General features: G+C 39.3%; 1 protein-coding gene across 1 annotated transcript; it reads left to right on the top strand.

Annotated features, from left to right (window-relative positions):
- Positions 1-1,382: 1,382 nt before the first annotated feature.
- Positions 1,383-15,637, top strand: vstm2b (V-set and transmembrane domain containing 2B). The gene is made up of 5 exons (XM_079417894.1): positions 1,383-2,116; positions 2,523-2,710; positions 3,406-3,435; positions 4,422-4,824; positions 14,610-15,637. Exons 1-5 carry the CDS (start codon positions 2,044-2,046, stop codon positions 14,696-14,698), a joined length of 783 nt encoding a protein of 260 aa, XP_079274020.1. The 5' UTR covers positions 1,383-2,043; the 3' UTR covers positions 14,699-15,637.
- Positions 15,638-17,907: the final 2,270 nt, after the last annotated feature.

The following is a 17,907-nucleotide window of genomic DNA, read 5'->3' as shown; positions in this document are numbered from 1 at the left end:
TTAACAATGGATATCTGACTCTCTTATAAAATATATTGGGAAATGTTGTCGAAGTACTTGACTGATGAGTATCTTCCTACAACAGAAGGACGGCTTACTATTCAAACCCTCTCTGTCTGATACTCAGCCTCTTACATTCTCTCGATTTCTCCCTCTCAATCTCATATACTTTCTCATCTTGTTTTTCAACCACATTGAGCACACTTACATTTTCTTTCTCACCATCTCTCAAGCACCAATACATCAATAATGGGCAAAGGACTAATTTCAATAGTGTGCTCGCCCCATTTCTCCCTTTAACTCTCTCTCTCTCTGTTTCTCTCAGTTTCTCTCTTCCTTTTCTGTGTTGGTGAAGTGCTAATGGAAGTGTAGGGGTGAACAAGTGCTACATTATTGGCAGGCAGGCAGCTGGGAGGGAGGGCTGTTTTAGGATTCAGCCAGAGAAGCACTCTGCTGCACAAGCCTGGGACCCCAGGGACAATGCTGGATTAGTGGTCAGATATGGTGGCACATCCTTCAATTCCATGTGAATGAATATGTTTGTATTTTACTTGTAGCACACATGTCTTACAGCGTTAGAATATGGAGCTACAAAGATTTTGCTAATGTCTTAATAGCCTTGTCTTAATACTACTAATAATAACAGTTATAATTATTATTTCTATTATTATTATTATTATTATTATTATTAACTATATCTATATATGACCTGATATTAGGCATTTTTTTTATTTATCTTTTATAGCTTCCCAGCTATACTCTGGGTTCGGGCCATTCCTGAGCCCGGAGCCCTTCCCCAGGACAGCACGCCAACTACGCATTACTATACTCACCAAATACGCATTACCTTACTCGTGCTAAATATATGTAAGTGTGAACTCGTGAAATGGCCATTAGCTGGTGTTAGCAGGTCGTTGGATGGTTGACCATGTTTCCAAAATCAGTTTGACCAAATGGTAGTGTGTTCCTGATCCAAGATGGTCTACCACAATGCTAATGACCATCTTAGACCAGATAGAAACCAGCATGTTCCAAAATAAGTTACCATCTTAATTTCCCAGCTGGGAGGAGAAAAAAAAGACAGATTACCTCTATGGTATTATTACCAGAGGCAAATGATGGGACAGAAAGAGATTAAGAGTGACCGCCTAATCTGAGGTATCGGACTTTCATATTAAAATGAAATACTTCTGGTCATGACACGACGCCTGCTACTTTAATAGTCGCTTGTTGCTCTCACGGAGTAAAACGCATCCGTCGCCGAAGCGCTTTTATTTTCAGTGATTTGCTTTGTACGTCCGCTGGTACGGTTTTCCTCTTATTGGTCGAGCCGTATGCTGATTTGAGAGACAGAGAGGGTTAGTTTGCTCCCAAACCCCGTCAGTCTGTCAGTGGTCTGGAAATGCCAAAGCGCCTCCTCGCTGCTCACGCGCTCACACACAAAGCAGAGGGTTCCGGTGGCGCGAGCTGGAACGATCCACTGATGCCGCTTCGTCGTTAGGTGCTTAACTGCTCCTTAAAAACGACAAGGGGATATCTTGTCCTCCGACGTTGGTTTTTATTTTTAGTTTCTTGTTTTTTTGGTTTGCGGGTTTAGACACAGGATTGTTTTGTGATGGGTGGTGGAAACGAATCACGGATTTTTTCTCTTTTTATGGAGACCAAAGTGAGCAGATTTTCTACTGTTGAAAGCAAGTTTTATCTTGATGAGAAGCAAACGGTCGAACAGAGGATTCTTTAGGGGCAAAGGATACTTACTCAAGAGAATAACACTTTTCACACACAGTTTTCCCAACATAAAGGGGGTTTTCTAGTCCGCAACATTGGATTTTACATTTTGTTTGACTGACGCAGCATCGTTTTGGAGTATCTTATTTGGAGATTTCAGTGCTTTTATTCTACATTTCGAGGAAGAAACTATATATTAAAAAGAAGAAACCCGGACGAGACGATGTTATGGAGATGCCAATGAAATAAAACCTGTTTCTCCAGGTCAAATGACCGCTTCCACTCGTTCTCCAATCTGACCACCTTATTTATGACATGGGAAAACGGGGACTCCACAGCGTCCTTTATTATTTCATTCTGAATGCGCCCCTGCTATTCTGCATAAATGGTGAGTAAACTTGAACAGATTTTCGTCTCTCCCTTGTTGCGTATTTACTCAGTACGAGCAGTCTGTTGCGATTCTGTTAGTTTTCCTCTTTTTTTACTCATGTGAAATTACTGCATTCTTCTTATTTATGTTTCATTGTGCTTTTTTCATGCCATATGGATGCATATTGAACCTGTTATTAAATGCATGTGGGTAGTGAAAGTAATGAATTATGATTACGTGTGGAGAATTGAACATACTCCCATCTGAACCGTAATATTACAGGCTACTAAAGCCAAATACAGTTTATATCAAAGCTTTTAAAAAACAAAAGACATATGTTTGTCATCTTAATAGGCCTTAGTGAATCTATTTGATGGGTTTCTTTTAACCGCTCTATTTGCTGTTGATGTGTTTTCCTCATAAGCCACATTTACTGAAGTGCCCAAAGATGTGAGTGTCGGTGAGGGCGAGGACATAGAGATGCCGTGCGCTTTTCGAGCCGTCGGAGTCTCGCCGTTCTCTCTGGAGATTCAGTGGTGGTACCTCAAGGAAGCGGCCCCTAAAGAGATCACTCACGAACTGCAAATTAGCGCTCCGGCCAACAGAGCCAAGGTAAAGGAGCTTTCGTTGTTCTCTAAGCCGCTTGAACACATTTTACATTTACATTTTACATAGAAGTTCTTATTGGAGTCGCACCAGGAGTGCTGTTTGACGGCCGCAGTGGGATGTGGCATGCTTCTCGTGTCCAGATGCGTCCAGTTGGATCCCCTGTGATGTGCGATCTCAATTAAACGCACTTAGGCGATTAATTATTAATTTATTTTGTTGAATCAAGTTGGGTTGTGTGTCTGTGGGTGGGTGGGCATTCAGAAGAAGAATCGTGATGCCATGCTTATTTATACAAAATAAATAAATAATAAGTAAATAAATGTCACAAGGTGTTTACCAAGCCCTGAGATGGTTGAGACAACTGTAAATTTCTGACTGACAAACCAAACCAAAATAAAGTCTACCTTTGCATGTCTGCTTTTGTCAATGGATATTGAAAGTGTCATATGAAACACTAGATGTCTGTTGAACCAGTAATATGAATCCTGCCATAGCCATATGAAAGATGCCGCAAAACAGCATCAGAGGGAACTGTCGCTGTCCATGGTGCTACTCTAAATGAATGGCCCTCTCGTTTATTATTAATTGTAAGGTCTTTCAAGCGTCAATAAAAGTTGCACAGTGATATTGTGACATGAGTAGCCTAATTAAACTACTCATGCTGGCTACTCATGTTGTTTTGATGTGATCTTTTACAGGTTGCCCACCGGGACGCCACGAAAATAAGCGTGAGTATCACAATAACTATTACACTAACCGTATTTTTGATCATAACATTTTGTAATGTTTAGTAGAATCAGAATCTCGCTTGAAAAAGAAACGAAAATATGAATGAATGAAAATTATTAATTATTGATGAAAGAACGCTATTGTGACATTTCTTCCTCTGCTCATACTGCTCATTGGGTGCACAAAGAACTGTTGATATTTCAGCTGCCATTTTTGTAAGAATTAATAATAATATACGTCTTTCACTGGATTTGTTTTGGAAACGTGCTTTCGTTTTTATAAGGTCAAATAAATGAATAATAGCTAAATAAGTAGCCTAATAAATCTGACGTATTTGCAGTTGTCCGCAGTCTCAATGTTTGTGTTCATAGAAATTTCAGCTAGTAATAACATTTTAAAAACTTTCAGTAACTGCTACATTATGTAGCTTTTAGAATGGTTTTCAGAAGGGTCAAACAATAAATAAATAAAAATAGTTATATAGATAATTGGGACACATTCTTGTGAAGATGGATTCACTCAAATCTTACTGCGCACGACTACTACTTTTGATAGACAACAGCCTGCGTGAGATGTGAATCTGTAATTATGTTTCGCCAATGAAGGTTCGAAAATGTTCCTAACGCAAAGTTCTAGGGCGTACTGTTGCTATGGTTACCTCCCCAGGCGAACGCAAGTTCGAAAAGATCTATTTGGCTACAGATGAAAATACAGTAGGCCTTCTAATTTGGTTACTAAAAGTAGCAACTTGCTCTTTATATGCTAATATCTGGAATTTAGCCTGTAAATGTACTTTTGTACGACTACCCAACAATTTGAGAGTTAACCAGGGCCCCACCCCCGATAATTCGGACATTGTTTTGTTTAGTAATAATACGAATGGGGGGGGGGGGGGGGGGGGGGGGGGCTAATGAGACTGTGCTGCCAAAACTATGATGTCAACAAAACCTGTTGTGACGTTATGTATATATCTCTTCGTGAACAGACGGTGAGGGTCCAGGGCAGCGCTATTTCCCACAAGCTCAGCCTATCGGGTGTGCGGAAGGAGGACGAGGGAGTGTATGAGTGTCGGGTTGTGGACTTGTACTCTGATGAGACTCAGGAATACAAGGTACAGGCCACTCTGCGCGTGACGCCGCGCGAGGGAATGCTGGCCGAGGAGGCAGTGTCTCACATCCAGAACCGATGGCCACTGAGAAACAGCAACACGGCGACGGGTGGACGGGCCACTTCTGAGCCGGGCCAGGGTCAGGGAAAACCCCACATGCCCCCGCCGGTTGGAATAGGACCCGCTCCCCCTTCAACGACTACGACGGGCTCTACAGACAAGTCGTCAGCATCGCCTCGGCCGGGCAATTCATCTATCCTGAGACAACAGCACGGATCCGGTGAGTGACAGTGCAACAGCGACACCGAGGGGTCTAGGGAGGAAAAATAATCAGGCGTTCAATGTTCAAATGTGTGGTGTTTTGTTTTGTTTTGTTTTGTTTTGTTTTTTATTGAATTAATGTTTGAACCCAGGACCTAGCTGAATACTGTGCTCTGTAGAATGTGGCTCACAATGCAGAACATGGATGTTTATAAAATTACTGATATGTACAGTCTAGGCATTTAATTCTAATATTATCCCCATGATATGAGTGAGTAGATTTTGCTTTTGACATACCTTCTGAGAGAGCTGTCTGCGTTTCCAAAATTGATGTGTGTGTAATGGGAGTAGGCTATTCATTTGTTGCTCCTCTGTTTTTAAACCTCACCCAAGTTTAATTTCACTAATCCATTTACTGGTATGTTTATTAGGCTGTTTTTTGTCTTTTTTTTTTTTTTTAAATATGGACCATAGGCTGGCCTCCACAATGTAGGCAATTTCAGATTGTATTATTCCTGTGAGGATATTTAGAGCAGGCAAAACCTGTATTGCTTTTCTATCATGGTGGAACTTTCAATCAACTTTTTGTTTTTTATTGTAAGCTAATGATGTTTTATTTCTTAATCCCTAAGCCTAACCCTCCCGGAACACTGCATTTATAGATTTTCATTAAGACATTATTTAGTATGTTTATTAAGCTGTTTTCCTCATGGGGACAGTTGGCTGCACTCTTGAGGATTGGTGATTTCAGCTTTTGCTATCACAGTGAAGACATTCGCCACAATGTAGGCTGTTGTTGTGATGCATACACACTATTCGGTGAAGCACATCTCAGAATAATCACATTTGCGACAAGGTTTAATTTGTCACTGTGCCATATCAAACCTCTGTCTGCTCAGTAGGCAGTTGAAAATTGTGTTTGTGTGTGCGTGTGTGATGCTTTTTCTATCATGTACTTTATTCTCTGTGAGTGAAAATGCAAGAGATAAAAGCTGCTGGCGACACCATGTCTGTCTTAAGCAGGAAGTGACATTGCGATCTGTCCAGCCTCAGCGCTGTCTCGACCCTTTTTGTCTCATTATGACCACGGTGCAGTGTGACAGATAGGTTATCAAGATATCACCTTGTCTCTTTAACTCTTGCCTTGAGGTCAGGGCCTCTATTTATTAGGGGCTTCATTGGGGATTTAGAGGGTTTGGTGTGTTCTGACTCTCGCTTCTGTCACTGCAGGAGTGATTCCTGCAGACAATGTAGGGCGATTACATGAAGTCTCTAGCTGAGCCAGAGGAGTTTGTTTGTGGCAGGGATGCATTACCCTGCAGTTACTTCTAAACACTGAACTATAGACTGATACAGTGATGTTTACAGTTATAGTGGACCATAACTGCAGTGAAGTCTCACGAGAGACCCCTGTCAACATTTGTGTTCTAGGACTTCAGGGGTGAGCAAGAACAGATAGCATCCTGTTTTAGAACTGTAACAGTTCACTTTTCATGAGAATAAAAAATGGATAGTTCACCCAAAAAGGAAAATTCTGTCATTAATTACTCACCCTCCTGTTGTTCCAAACCTGTAAGACCTTCATTCATCTTCGGAACACAAATTAAGATATTTTTTGATAAAATCTGAGAGCTCTCGGACCCTCTGTAGGCAGCAATGCAACTGCTACGTTCCCAGGTCCAGAAACATAGCAAGGACATCAGTAAAATAGTCCATGTGACATCAGTGGTTCAACCATTATTTTACGAAGCTACGAGAATACTTTCGTAGCCCCAAACTTGTAGCATATATCTTTGACGATAGTTGTTTGATACAAATAAAATAATTAATGCTTTTAAACAGGCTTAAACAAATCTCCAGTGCAAACAACATAAAAATGTCAAATGTTTATTTCATTAAGTAAATGTAGCTTTTTTAATGCAATATTTCTTGATAAAGAAGCTTAAGCAGCATGATGCATTTGATCCTATATGAAACTGTGGCACAAGCTGTTTTTGGACCATGACATCCCTGTGTGTACGGAGCGACTGTATGTGTGCCAACATGCTCAGCCAACCCTATCTTTAGTGCAGCTAGACATGGAGGCAGCCATTTGGCGAGCATGTCGGACATTAAGAGGGCCAGTGCTCTGATCCTCCACGGTATTGCATTCCAGGCTTTATTTATCTTTCTATTCTGTCGCCCCATGCTTTATTGTTGTCTCTTTTAGAATAGATTAACTTTTGGCTTGTCACACTTAATCATTAATTAAGCATATTTATTAAAACAGGATAATTTTATTATATAAATTGGTTATTTATCTTTGTTAGGAAATTCAAGGCATGGTTTAAAATCTTCAGTGCTAGTTTCTCCCTAATTTGATATGAATTGCTTAGATTTTAGATTATATTACACTTCTCAATACGAGGGATTTTTACAGGGTCAGGCAGATTGAGTCAAATGAACCAGCGAGCCAACGCTAGTCACTCTGTTATGTGTCAGTAAATGCTTGAGCACATTTAACATTGACAGAAGATCTCAAATTTGTCTTTTTCCTCTTTTGGTTAGGAGCTGTTTTTGTCATTGAAGTGAGAAGGTTAAAGAGTCATCTGCCACATTTGAAGGATTACACCTTTCAGTTCTGACCACACTATCAGCTTTTGAGGAGAGAAAGAAAATTCACCCCTCGCTGCTCACGCTCACTCTCTTTCTCTGTCATACACACATACCTCCTCTTTTGGAAACATGCATCTATCACTTTTCCACAATGTAATTTCATTGAGTGGCAGAAACAATTAATATTAAAAGAATGCCATGGGCGGGAGCTGATAAGCTTGGCCTTCTACACGCTGTCAGGTGCATCGAATTGCCTCTTGCTGCTTTCGCTTCTTTTATTTGTTATTTTTCCCAGCAGGGCTGGGTGGCATGTCTGTCCTTACTGGAAAGAGCAGATTAACTCATTGCGCTGTTGAAAATGGCCCATCAAATGCCCACCGAGCCCAAGAACAAAAAACGCAGGTTTCTGAGGAACAGTTCATGTCTGATCGCTTTCTCATGAGAGCTTCAAGCATTAAAATTTGTGTTTTTGCAGACGTGCTCTATAATTAAATGTCATTTGTGGTAATGCTTACTGGAATAAGACATTGTCTCAGCACACTGTTTGTTTAATTAATTCAGAAACTCATTTCATATTAAATACCACTGCTTCCTGATTGTATAAAAAAGCTATGTGGTTGCTCTTAGGTTAAATTGACGTTAAAATACTTTTACAAAGATTCAGCAGGTTAGAATAATCTAATTACACAGTTTAATTTTAAGACTTACCCTTACATTTGGCTATTTGCTTCAGAAAGGGGGGCAGGAGAGGGTGAAAGAGGGAGAATTTAAAATAGTTAGTACATCCAAATTATTCACCCTCATGTTGTTTGCAAGCCGTATGACTTAATTTTCTTCTGTGAAACAAATCAAAACGTTTTCTTATTTGGCATCATGCCACCTCTGTTGACCTGGGCACCCTTGATAAGTTTATATCACTCCTGCCACACAGCTGTTTGTGCATCCGTGTGTTTTCTCAGAATTCAGCGTTCCCTTTTCATATAATGCGCTCAAACTTCAATCTGGTTATTTTGCATGCATTATAATTATACAGAACTCATATATGTCACTCCTGGTTCAGTTTTACTTACTTTTCAAGCACATTTTTGCAAGATTAAAACACCTGTTATCAAATTGAGTTCCCCCTTGAGAGCAAACACAGGGGGTTGTGGTGGTGGGATGATTGCGTGCTTGAAGGAAGAAGCCTAGTGTTTAGTGCTGCTGGACAGCTTTCACAGTAAACGGATGAGCCTCATCCAGCTGCCGACCCCCCGCCGCAGACATTTTTTAACTGGATATGTTTGTGCTTTGTCACTGTGTGGAAAGCACTTCAGCACTCTTAGGCGAGTGTTAATTGTTTCATCTCTGCTTCTGTCATGTTAGGGCACTGTGCTTAGTTGTGTACCTGCTGACTGCACTAGGGAAATCAAGGGGAACATTGTCTCAATCTAGCTTTTGTTTGGCTACATGACTCACATAGACAGCGAGAGAGCAAAAAAAGAGAGAGAGATGAAGGTAAGCCTGAACATAAAGCATTAGAGCATGAATAATATATATGTGATAGATGGCTAAAATTGGTGTAGAAATAGGTTTAAAAATGGGAGGTGACAGAATAAATGGACAATCCAGAGAAAAATAAGACAGCTTCATGACTCATTGTCAGCTGTTTCAGTCAATGCAGTGTGTCCACAGTTTGAACTTAAACTTGACAGAGACACAGTTTGTTCATTTATTCATTTAATTTACATTAAGCACATCAAATTAAGTGAACAATTAACACCAAAAATGGCAGTATTTCAAATATAGTGGCCAATCTTGTTGGCAAAGACTGTTTTTACTAACTCTGCCCATAATAAGACAAACAGCATGTTTATTCTGTTTACAGGTGTATTGAGAGTGTATTTGCACATAGAGTAAACAAGATGCTATTTGCTGCAGTATCTGCCACTATTTAATACTGTAATACTAGCATCTTACCTTGTTTTAAACACCATATACTATCCAGGTGTAAGATGACTAGATTTCAATGGAAGCAATTTGGGTAACACTTTATTTTAAGGTGTCCTTGTTACACGTTACATGCACTTACTATTATAATAGCAATAAATTATGCATAATAACATGCAAGCACTTCTAAGCCAAACCCTAATCCTAACCCTAACTATTTAGTAAGTACATGTACTTAATTAATATTACTCCGTACTTAAATGTATAATTACACTGTAACAAGGACCCCTTAAAATAAAGTGTAACCGCAATTTGTTATTTTTGGTTGTGCCTTCTTTCAGGCCCTGTTTCCACCTAGTGCTAAGATTTGTTTTATATGAGCCAAACACAAGTGATCAGCCGAGATGCATTACTGTTTCATCTGGTCTCCTATGACCAGTTTGGATTTCATCGAAACACTCCCCTCTTATTCCATCACACTCTATATTGCTTTCATGTGAGCGTTGAGTGCAGCGACTAGTGTTGAATGAACGAACCCATGTTACATGGCTTGTTTTGGCTCACTTGTTTTGGTTGGCTTTGTCACAAAACGTCCCGACCACTCGTGTGTTAAGCTGCTGTGAAACTAATGAAATTTCATGGCAAAAATGGTCCACTGTCTGTTGCCAATAGTGTAGTGATCTGTAAAGCACAGCTCACACAGTAGTCATTTTCAAACCAAGCTGTTTTCTGATTGAACTTGTTGCATAATTTGCATAGTGGAATATTTTGCTCTCACACAAAATTTGTAATTGTGTGGATTCCTGTTGAATGATTGGATTTTGGCCACAAAAATTGCAATACAGCAGTAAATGTGACTGCACTTTTAGACATTAAGCAGTGCTTCACTGTGATCTGGGATCCATCAGAATAGATGAGCATTTCCACTACTAATGCAATGTGGTCACAGGCATTTTTGAGTACCTCCATATGTGGTTTCAATGATCTGATCACAAAAGACCCCATTTTAGACCCCATTTCCAACCTCTATTTAGTGCTGACCACTTGTTATCAGATCATGGAAAATGCTGGAGCTACATTACAGAAATAGAAACCATGAAACTGTTTGAAAATGTTGCTTTAAAAAAAAAAAACTCAGTTTAAAGTGGAAGAGATACTTTTTATTGTTTGTTGCCTTATCATACTGCATCTGGTTAAATGTAAATAATTTAAATAGCTGCTGCCAAAATATAAATCATATGGTGTAACATTTAAGCAAAAACATTGTTTGGATGTCTTTTCATAAATGTGAAATGGCAAAAACAGGTTAATTATCAGAATGTATACTGAGTGTGTTGGTTTAGTGTGATCAATAATCCCTCTTTTTCGGTCATTCAGGCTTAAATCTTCTTGTTTGCTGAAGCTCTGCTCTTGTCTGGAGGGAATAAGTGTCACCCTCCTTTTCTTTTAAGCTATCTTTTTTTCATATATTTGTAGGCTTACTGTATGTGAAGATATCATAATTGCACTGCCAGTTTGGACCACGGTTTTGATATTATAACTCATTATAGATCCATCAGCATCTTAAGCTCTTGTCATTATAAAAAATCATTTGCAGGTGTCATTAATATCAGCCTCTGCATTCACAGACATGCTGGGGCAGCCAAACATATGCCTGTAGCTTATAAAGCACGGTTTCGACAATCCATAATCAATCGGATTTTGAGGTGTGTAGAGTGTGCTGCTGAAACTCTATTATCCCTTAGTGGGAGAGGAACACAGCCTCAGCTCAACAGATATGATCACACAGTAACCCTCTAATCCTTCATCTTTAGAGTCCATTGCTTCTGATCTCCCAGTGGGCCCTCAAGGGCCATTATAGCTCCCCGTAAGAACACCTGCTGAGATCAGAAGGGAGAAAAAACAATTGATAAAAGCAAAATGTAACGTGACTTATTTTCAAAAATTCCGTAATGCAGCAAGAACACTGCAGTAATAATACTGATATCATTACCAATATAAAATGATTCAAAGGTGGGCTGCACATGGATCAGGATGGTTTGCTATCATTAAGATAACCATGTACCCTGCATTGCATCAGGAGAAGCTAATGTAGAATGTCAGGTCATTTGTGTTTGGCCCGAGGGCAGGACGCAAGTGAATATCGCTGTGAGCCAATACATTTAAAAACAGGGCCAGTTAAAAAATTCTGCTTCTTACAGTGACTAGTCCACATGAAAATGTAATCTCAAGGTTGTGGCAAGACCTGAGGCAAGATGCTTCATGCAGCATATAGTTAAAAGAGTGATAAAATGGGCAATGGGAAAAAATGACCCAGAAATGAATGAGAAGAAATAGTCAGCATGCAGTCAGTCTATTAAGGATGTGCCTAAATTCGCATATTACTTAAATATCCTTAAAATTCAATTTAGCAGATAAATGATTCAGATAACTTGCCCTAATTGGACCAGCATGGATTATTAAACAAACAACATGGATTTTTGCAGGGATGCAATTTACCTTTCCCATTATAATATGTCCTTCTATACGCTGTATGAGAACCATAATCCCTGAAAGGTTATAAAATATTATTAAAAGTGGCACTGACCCTGATCACTGGGGTGTGTTCATTAAATATGTTATTAAGCGAACAGACGGATTAGCGTCCTTTCCTAGAGGGTTAAATGAGGAAGAGGAGGAGATTACTGATGGCATGTGAGTAATGAGCTGGACACAGAAGCCCTCTGCGTCAGTGTTGACTGTAATTATTTCCACAGCAGTAAGGGTCATGACTTTGCCATTTTAGCTGATTTGCACGTCTGTTCGTGTATTCACTTACCCTTGTTTAATCTAATCTCGTCTGTATCTATCATGTCCCTTGGTAAGAGATTTTCTTTACGTGTGGAGTGAAATTTTGAAGGACGATTTATGGAAGATACTACGGTTTCATGCAGTTTCAGTTTTGAACTCTTTCCCCACCATAGATGTCATTTATTACACAAAGCTTCTCTGCCATTAATGAGTTATTCAAGCAATCCATATTTTCAATGTTAGATCTCTGTAAAATAATAGTGAACAGAAGTTGTTTACACTCAAGTAAGCTAACATGTTATAACTGCGTAAGCTCTGGAGATGTTGATGGTAGTGATGGGAGAAGCTAAGCTTTTCAAAACTTTGAATCGCTTAGAACCCGGCCCAAAATAAAAACACCTTTTAGAAACTAATTGAAAAAAGTGTAATCCATTGAATGCAATTAAAAATGTAATCTAACACCATTAAATATGAAGTGTCTCTATAATGTGTTGTTTTGTTAAATTGTAGGGCTTGTTTTGTTCTATGAAGAGCTTGGTTAATCAGGCCAATTAGATAATAACTGCAACTCTTCTATTTTGTTATACAAATCTATCAGTAAAGTATCTACAAGTTTATAAAACTGATCCAAGATCAGGTGAAAATTGTTTAATGGGCTCATATAGACCACTGAAATTTCGAAAAGGAATGAAAATGTTACAATGGAACAAAGCATCATCTTCTGAAATCATTTGACTTTGGCATTTTGATACATGTTCCAAATCACTGGTTTGATACAAGTTCAAAGGTTTTGAAGCTTCACGAAGCAGTGTTTCAAAAGCGCCCATCACAATCTGATGGACTTGGACTCTGATTATTAATGATTTGATAAGTGTTCTGAACCCGATCTGGATGAAGTCTTTGAATTTCACTTAAAAACATTATTTGAAATTCACTTAAAAAAAAGAGAAGGAAATTATGGCTCTGTTCTTTCTTTTGATATATTCACCATTTTCAGATTCATTCAAGAAAATATTCTGTTGGGAAAAGAGCTAAAGTTATGTTCCAGTGATCCAGATAGAAATACTAAAAGAATAAAGAGGAGAAGATGAATGTTTCTTTGTGTCAAATCAAGAGCAAGCCCTGCTGTAATGTTTGACTTTACAGAGAGAGCATGAAATTGAACCACACCATTTTCCGACCGCCCTACACCAACTCAACCAACCACGCACGAGTACAACACCATCCTCTTCCCTCTGCAATAATGATGATAGAAGAGAGGAAGCAAAATAAATGTGGCTTCTAAAGACATATGGGCATGCTCCAGGAGCCCACTGTAAGACATGCTCCTAGAGCTGGTGTTACGTCGTGCTAGCTAGCTGTTCCTGTCATGAGGCGGCCTGCCATGCCACGCTAATCTGCTCGGGGATGACGGGAGAGAAAGAGTAAAGGAGCATTGTGAGAAATGGCCATGGGAAAATCACAACTGCTGAAAACAGATGGCCGTTTCACACTCTAAAAATCAGCGGTGCTGCAGCCCCGTTAAGCAATGAATCATTACCAGTGTGTTTACGTCTTGCGTTCATGTCTATATTGGAGGGATGTGTGATCTAAATGTATCCTTCTGGCATTTTCTTGTGTGTGTTGTGTGTTCGTTTAAGTGCGTTCTTGTCACAATCTGTTTCTGTATTCTGCTGTGCCGCTGTTGGCTAGCACTCAAAAGGCCCGTGGGCTGCTGTTTTTCTGTCAGTCACAGAGAGGAAATGTCATGTAGTTTCCACACAAGGGCATGTAGCCTACATCGAGGCCCCTATAGGGCTCTTCTCTGCATGTGTGCCATTTTTTTCAACATCTCCAGTATGTCACGGTGCACACACGAGGGAGGAACCAGGAACACGCAGACGAGGATATAAACTCAAATAACAGACTTTAATCATGACATCAGGGCAGGGCAGGACAAGGCAAGGCAGACATCAACAGGAACACCGGGGAGTAACGAGTAGACCAGACAGCACGAAACTCAACAGGCAGGAACTTAAATACACACGCTAATGAGACAGACACACCTGAACAGAATGAACTAATAAGTCACATGAAACAAGGACAGGAAACAAACCAAATATGGACACAAGGGGCAGGAACACATGACACACACGACAGAACCCTGACACAGTAGAGCTGACTGTGTTTTGCTCTTGTAAAGTGAGATTGTTAACTTCGTTGGAGGAATGAGGCGATAAGAGCAAAATTGCTGAGCAGTCGTTATGAAATTGCCATTTGAAGGGCTTTAATAATGTGAAATATGGCTCACATGCTGAATCAGATTTGGATGTAATAAATATCCAATGAAATAAATAAGCAATGAAAATGCTCTGTTTTTCAAATAAATGCTAATGTTCTTGGTAAATGAATGTTTGAAAAACTGATGATATTTATTTTATTTTAGCGTGCACTGTGATCTAACAAGCATTTCTGTCTCTGTCTCTCTCTCTCTGCTGTCGCTGACATTTGCAGGTTCCGGAACCATGGCAATCACTGAGCCACTCCTTTACATCACTCTGCTGATCCTGCATAAGCTCCTCCCCTTCCTGTTTGCCTACTAAGAGACCACAGCCAAACAACTCGCAATGATTTCAGTTTATGTACCAAACGAACAAAGGGAAAATATAACTACGTATATATAAATATATATAAATATATCTACCATTATGGCACATCACAGTGAGGGAACACTTTGGAGAAAATAAAAATATCAGAATAATAAAGAGAAGGCCATTTCGTTTTCTGGGACTTTGTGTAGAAGATCTGTCCAGATTTGGATGTAAAATGGATTCTATAAGAAGCATGATGAAAAAAAAAAAATTTAAAAGGAGTCTATGTGAATTAGAGCTTCACAACTGTGTCATACACACAAAGACATCCATAAACGTTGCATTCAGTTTCCAAATGCTAGTGTTTGCCTTGCTAAATGCATGGCTATCTTAATTTATTATTATTGTTTATTATTTTTAGTATTATTTCTGTTCTGTTTTTGTTTTGTTTTTTCACTACGGTTTTAATTTGAACATTGTTCTTATTGGAGTACCTGATACTGAATCATAAACAACTTGGTCTTTTGTTGTTTTTGTTTGTTTGTTTTGTTTTTTTTTTGTTTTGTTTTTTGCTCTATAATCATTTAATCAACCTTTGTTTTTTTGCATGAACTGTTCAGCTTTCTCATTTTTCATTTCATTAATGTGAAAGAAGGCAGTCTCTCATGTCAGTTCTTTCTACAAGACTGTGTGTAATACTGTGTATTCAGTTCCCTCGCATCTGATTCTGAGTTCTCAAGCATTTTTGTCTCATAATGTATAAAAATACAACCATATATATTTTGATCAAATAAGGCACATGTTACCATAGTTGTTGTTTGTCACCTCTAATAATGTTTATTTTTATTAAAGGTATGGTGGTCAAGATAAGACATTCATTTATAAAATTTAAAAAGAAAAAAAAAGACATTGGTATGTTGCCAACACAGTTGAAATAAAAGTTGTTTCATTAAAAAAAAAAAAAAAAAAAAAATTAGTTCTTTATGTTTTTACATTTCAAAGGCACTTTATTTTATTTTATTTTTTTATTCAAGTGCACTAACAGCAGGCAGCTGCATGACGGCAGTGTCTCAGCTAAACACTCCAGCATTCCACGGGTGTCATGGACTGTAATGTATTCTTCACAATAGGCTAGGCCCAATACCAGCTGAAAAACACATTACTCTTGCTAGCATCACCAACTGAGCACAGCTGGCGTACAACTCACGGTTCATTTCATTAGTCAAATGCACGTCACCCTGTCAAACAGCTCTTAACTCTCTGCTGTGGTCTTCACTGAACCCTGCTCCACTCTCTTCCGCTCTACCTAAACACATCTCCTGATGAATGGCAGAGGCATTGTTCCTTTCTAAAACACTGCATTCTATTGTCTTAATGGAAGCCTGCGAGGCATCACATAACAAACCAGCCTCTGACTCAGACATTCATTGTGTTTATTGCCTGCAAGTAACCGACTTTCACTCACTTTGAATTTAACATGCACAATGAAAAGTCATCTTCCTTTCAATGGAATAAATAACCATTTATAACAAACATAAATGGATCCGATGGGTAAAAACGAGCATCCAGCGAGCAAGTCGCCACAACATTAGCATTTTTCTTTTTTAAAATGAAATGAGCCAGGTGGCTTTTATTCTTCATGGTGAAGGTCTCTCTTCCAGTTAAATTAATTAAGTGTTTGACATGGCCATTTGTATGTGTTACACAACATCCGACGAGGCCCTGAGTGCTTTCCCCACCGCTGTAAATCATCCCTCATTCAAGTAAACTAACACAGCTCTCTCTTATTTCCTGTCCTCATCCCTTCCAAAATCCACTTCTCAAGAAAATATCAAAGATGGGCTGCAAGATCCCGCTGTGGATGCTAGATTCGATGCAAGTGCACTCTCTCATGTCAGACACAGCAACTGACAATAACAAAGCACATAGTGATTATAGTTGCTTAAAATCTGGAATAGCCTTCCTGATAACGTTCGAGGTTCAGACACACTCTCTCTGTTTAAATCTAGATTAAAGACACATCTCTTTAGCCAAGCATTCACATTAACATCCCGTGGTAACTAGGAATTACAGAAGCTTCAGTCTAGATCCAACCCTTAAATGATCTGAGATGACCGAACACCTGAGAAAAGATAATGCCAACCCCTCAGAGGATGCCAATGCTCAGACAACATACAGAATTACCTAATTTTGCCATAAGTTGAATATATTAAGGTTCTGCAATATATAAATATATTGTGGAAACTTAAATTCCTGTAGAGCTGCTTTGCAACGATTTGTATCGTAAAAAGCACTATACAAATAAACTTGAATTTGAACTTGAACTCATTGATTGATTTATTTGCACTTTTTATGGCCATCAATGAAACAATCAAAATGACATAGCAAAGGGATGCTTGTATATTTAGATGCTCCTTTATAGCTTAGAAGAAATTTGTAAGACATAAAACAAGTGTGGAGCTATACACTAAATATCCACAACATTAAAGCCACCTGCCTATCGTGTAGGCTCCCCTCGTTCTGCCAAAAGAGCTTTGATATATTGAGGCATGGACTCTGCAAGACCTCTGAACCTGTCCTATGGTGTCTGGCACCAATATATTAGTGTTGTGAGATTCGGCCTCCATGGATTGGATTTGTCGTTCCAGCACATCCCATAATCAGATTGAGATCTGGGGAATTTGGAGGCCAAAGCAATGCCTTAAAACTCTTGTTCCTGCTCAGTTTGTGCAGTGTGGCATGGAGCATCATTCATCTGAAAGAGGCCACTGACATCAGAGAACACTATTTCCGTGAAGGGATGTATGTGGTCTGCAACAATTTTTAGGTGGTAGGCGGCATGTGTCAAAGTAACGTCCACATGAATGCCATGTCCCAAGGTTTCCCAGCAGAACAATGCCAAGAGCATACTGTCTCCACTGGTCGGTCTTATTCTCATAGTGCATCCTGCTGCCATGTTTTTCCCAGGTAAAAAACACATACACACTCAGCCATTCACCTGATCTAAACATGATTCATCAGAACAGTCAACCTTCCAGTTTTAACACTCATTTGCCCACTGTAGGTACTTTAAGCTGTAGACAGGGGCACTCTGACCAGTCTGCAGCTGTGCAGCCTCATGCTCTATAAATTTCAATGCACTGTGTGTTCTGACAGCTTTCTGTAATGGCCAGCATTACATATTTCAGCAGTTTGAGCTGGAGCTCTTCTGGGCGATTGGA

This window comes from Barbus barbus, assembly GCF_936440315.1.
Source record: "Barbus barbus genome assembly, chromosome: 1".
Classification (NCBI taxonomy): domain Eukaryota; kingdom Metazoa; phylum Chordata; class Actinopteri; order Cypriniformes; family Cyprinidae; genus Barbus; species Barbus barbus.
The sequence above is the reverse complement of the archived record's forward strand: the minus strand, read 5'-3'. Positions and strand labels throughout refer to the sequence as shown.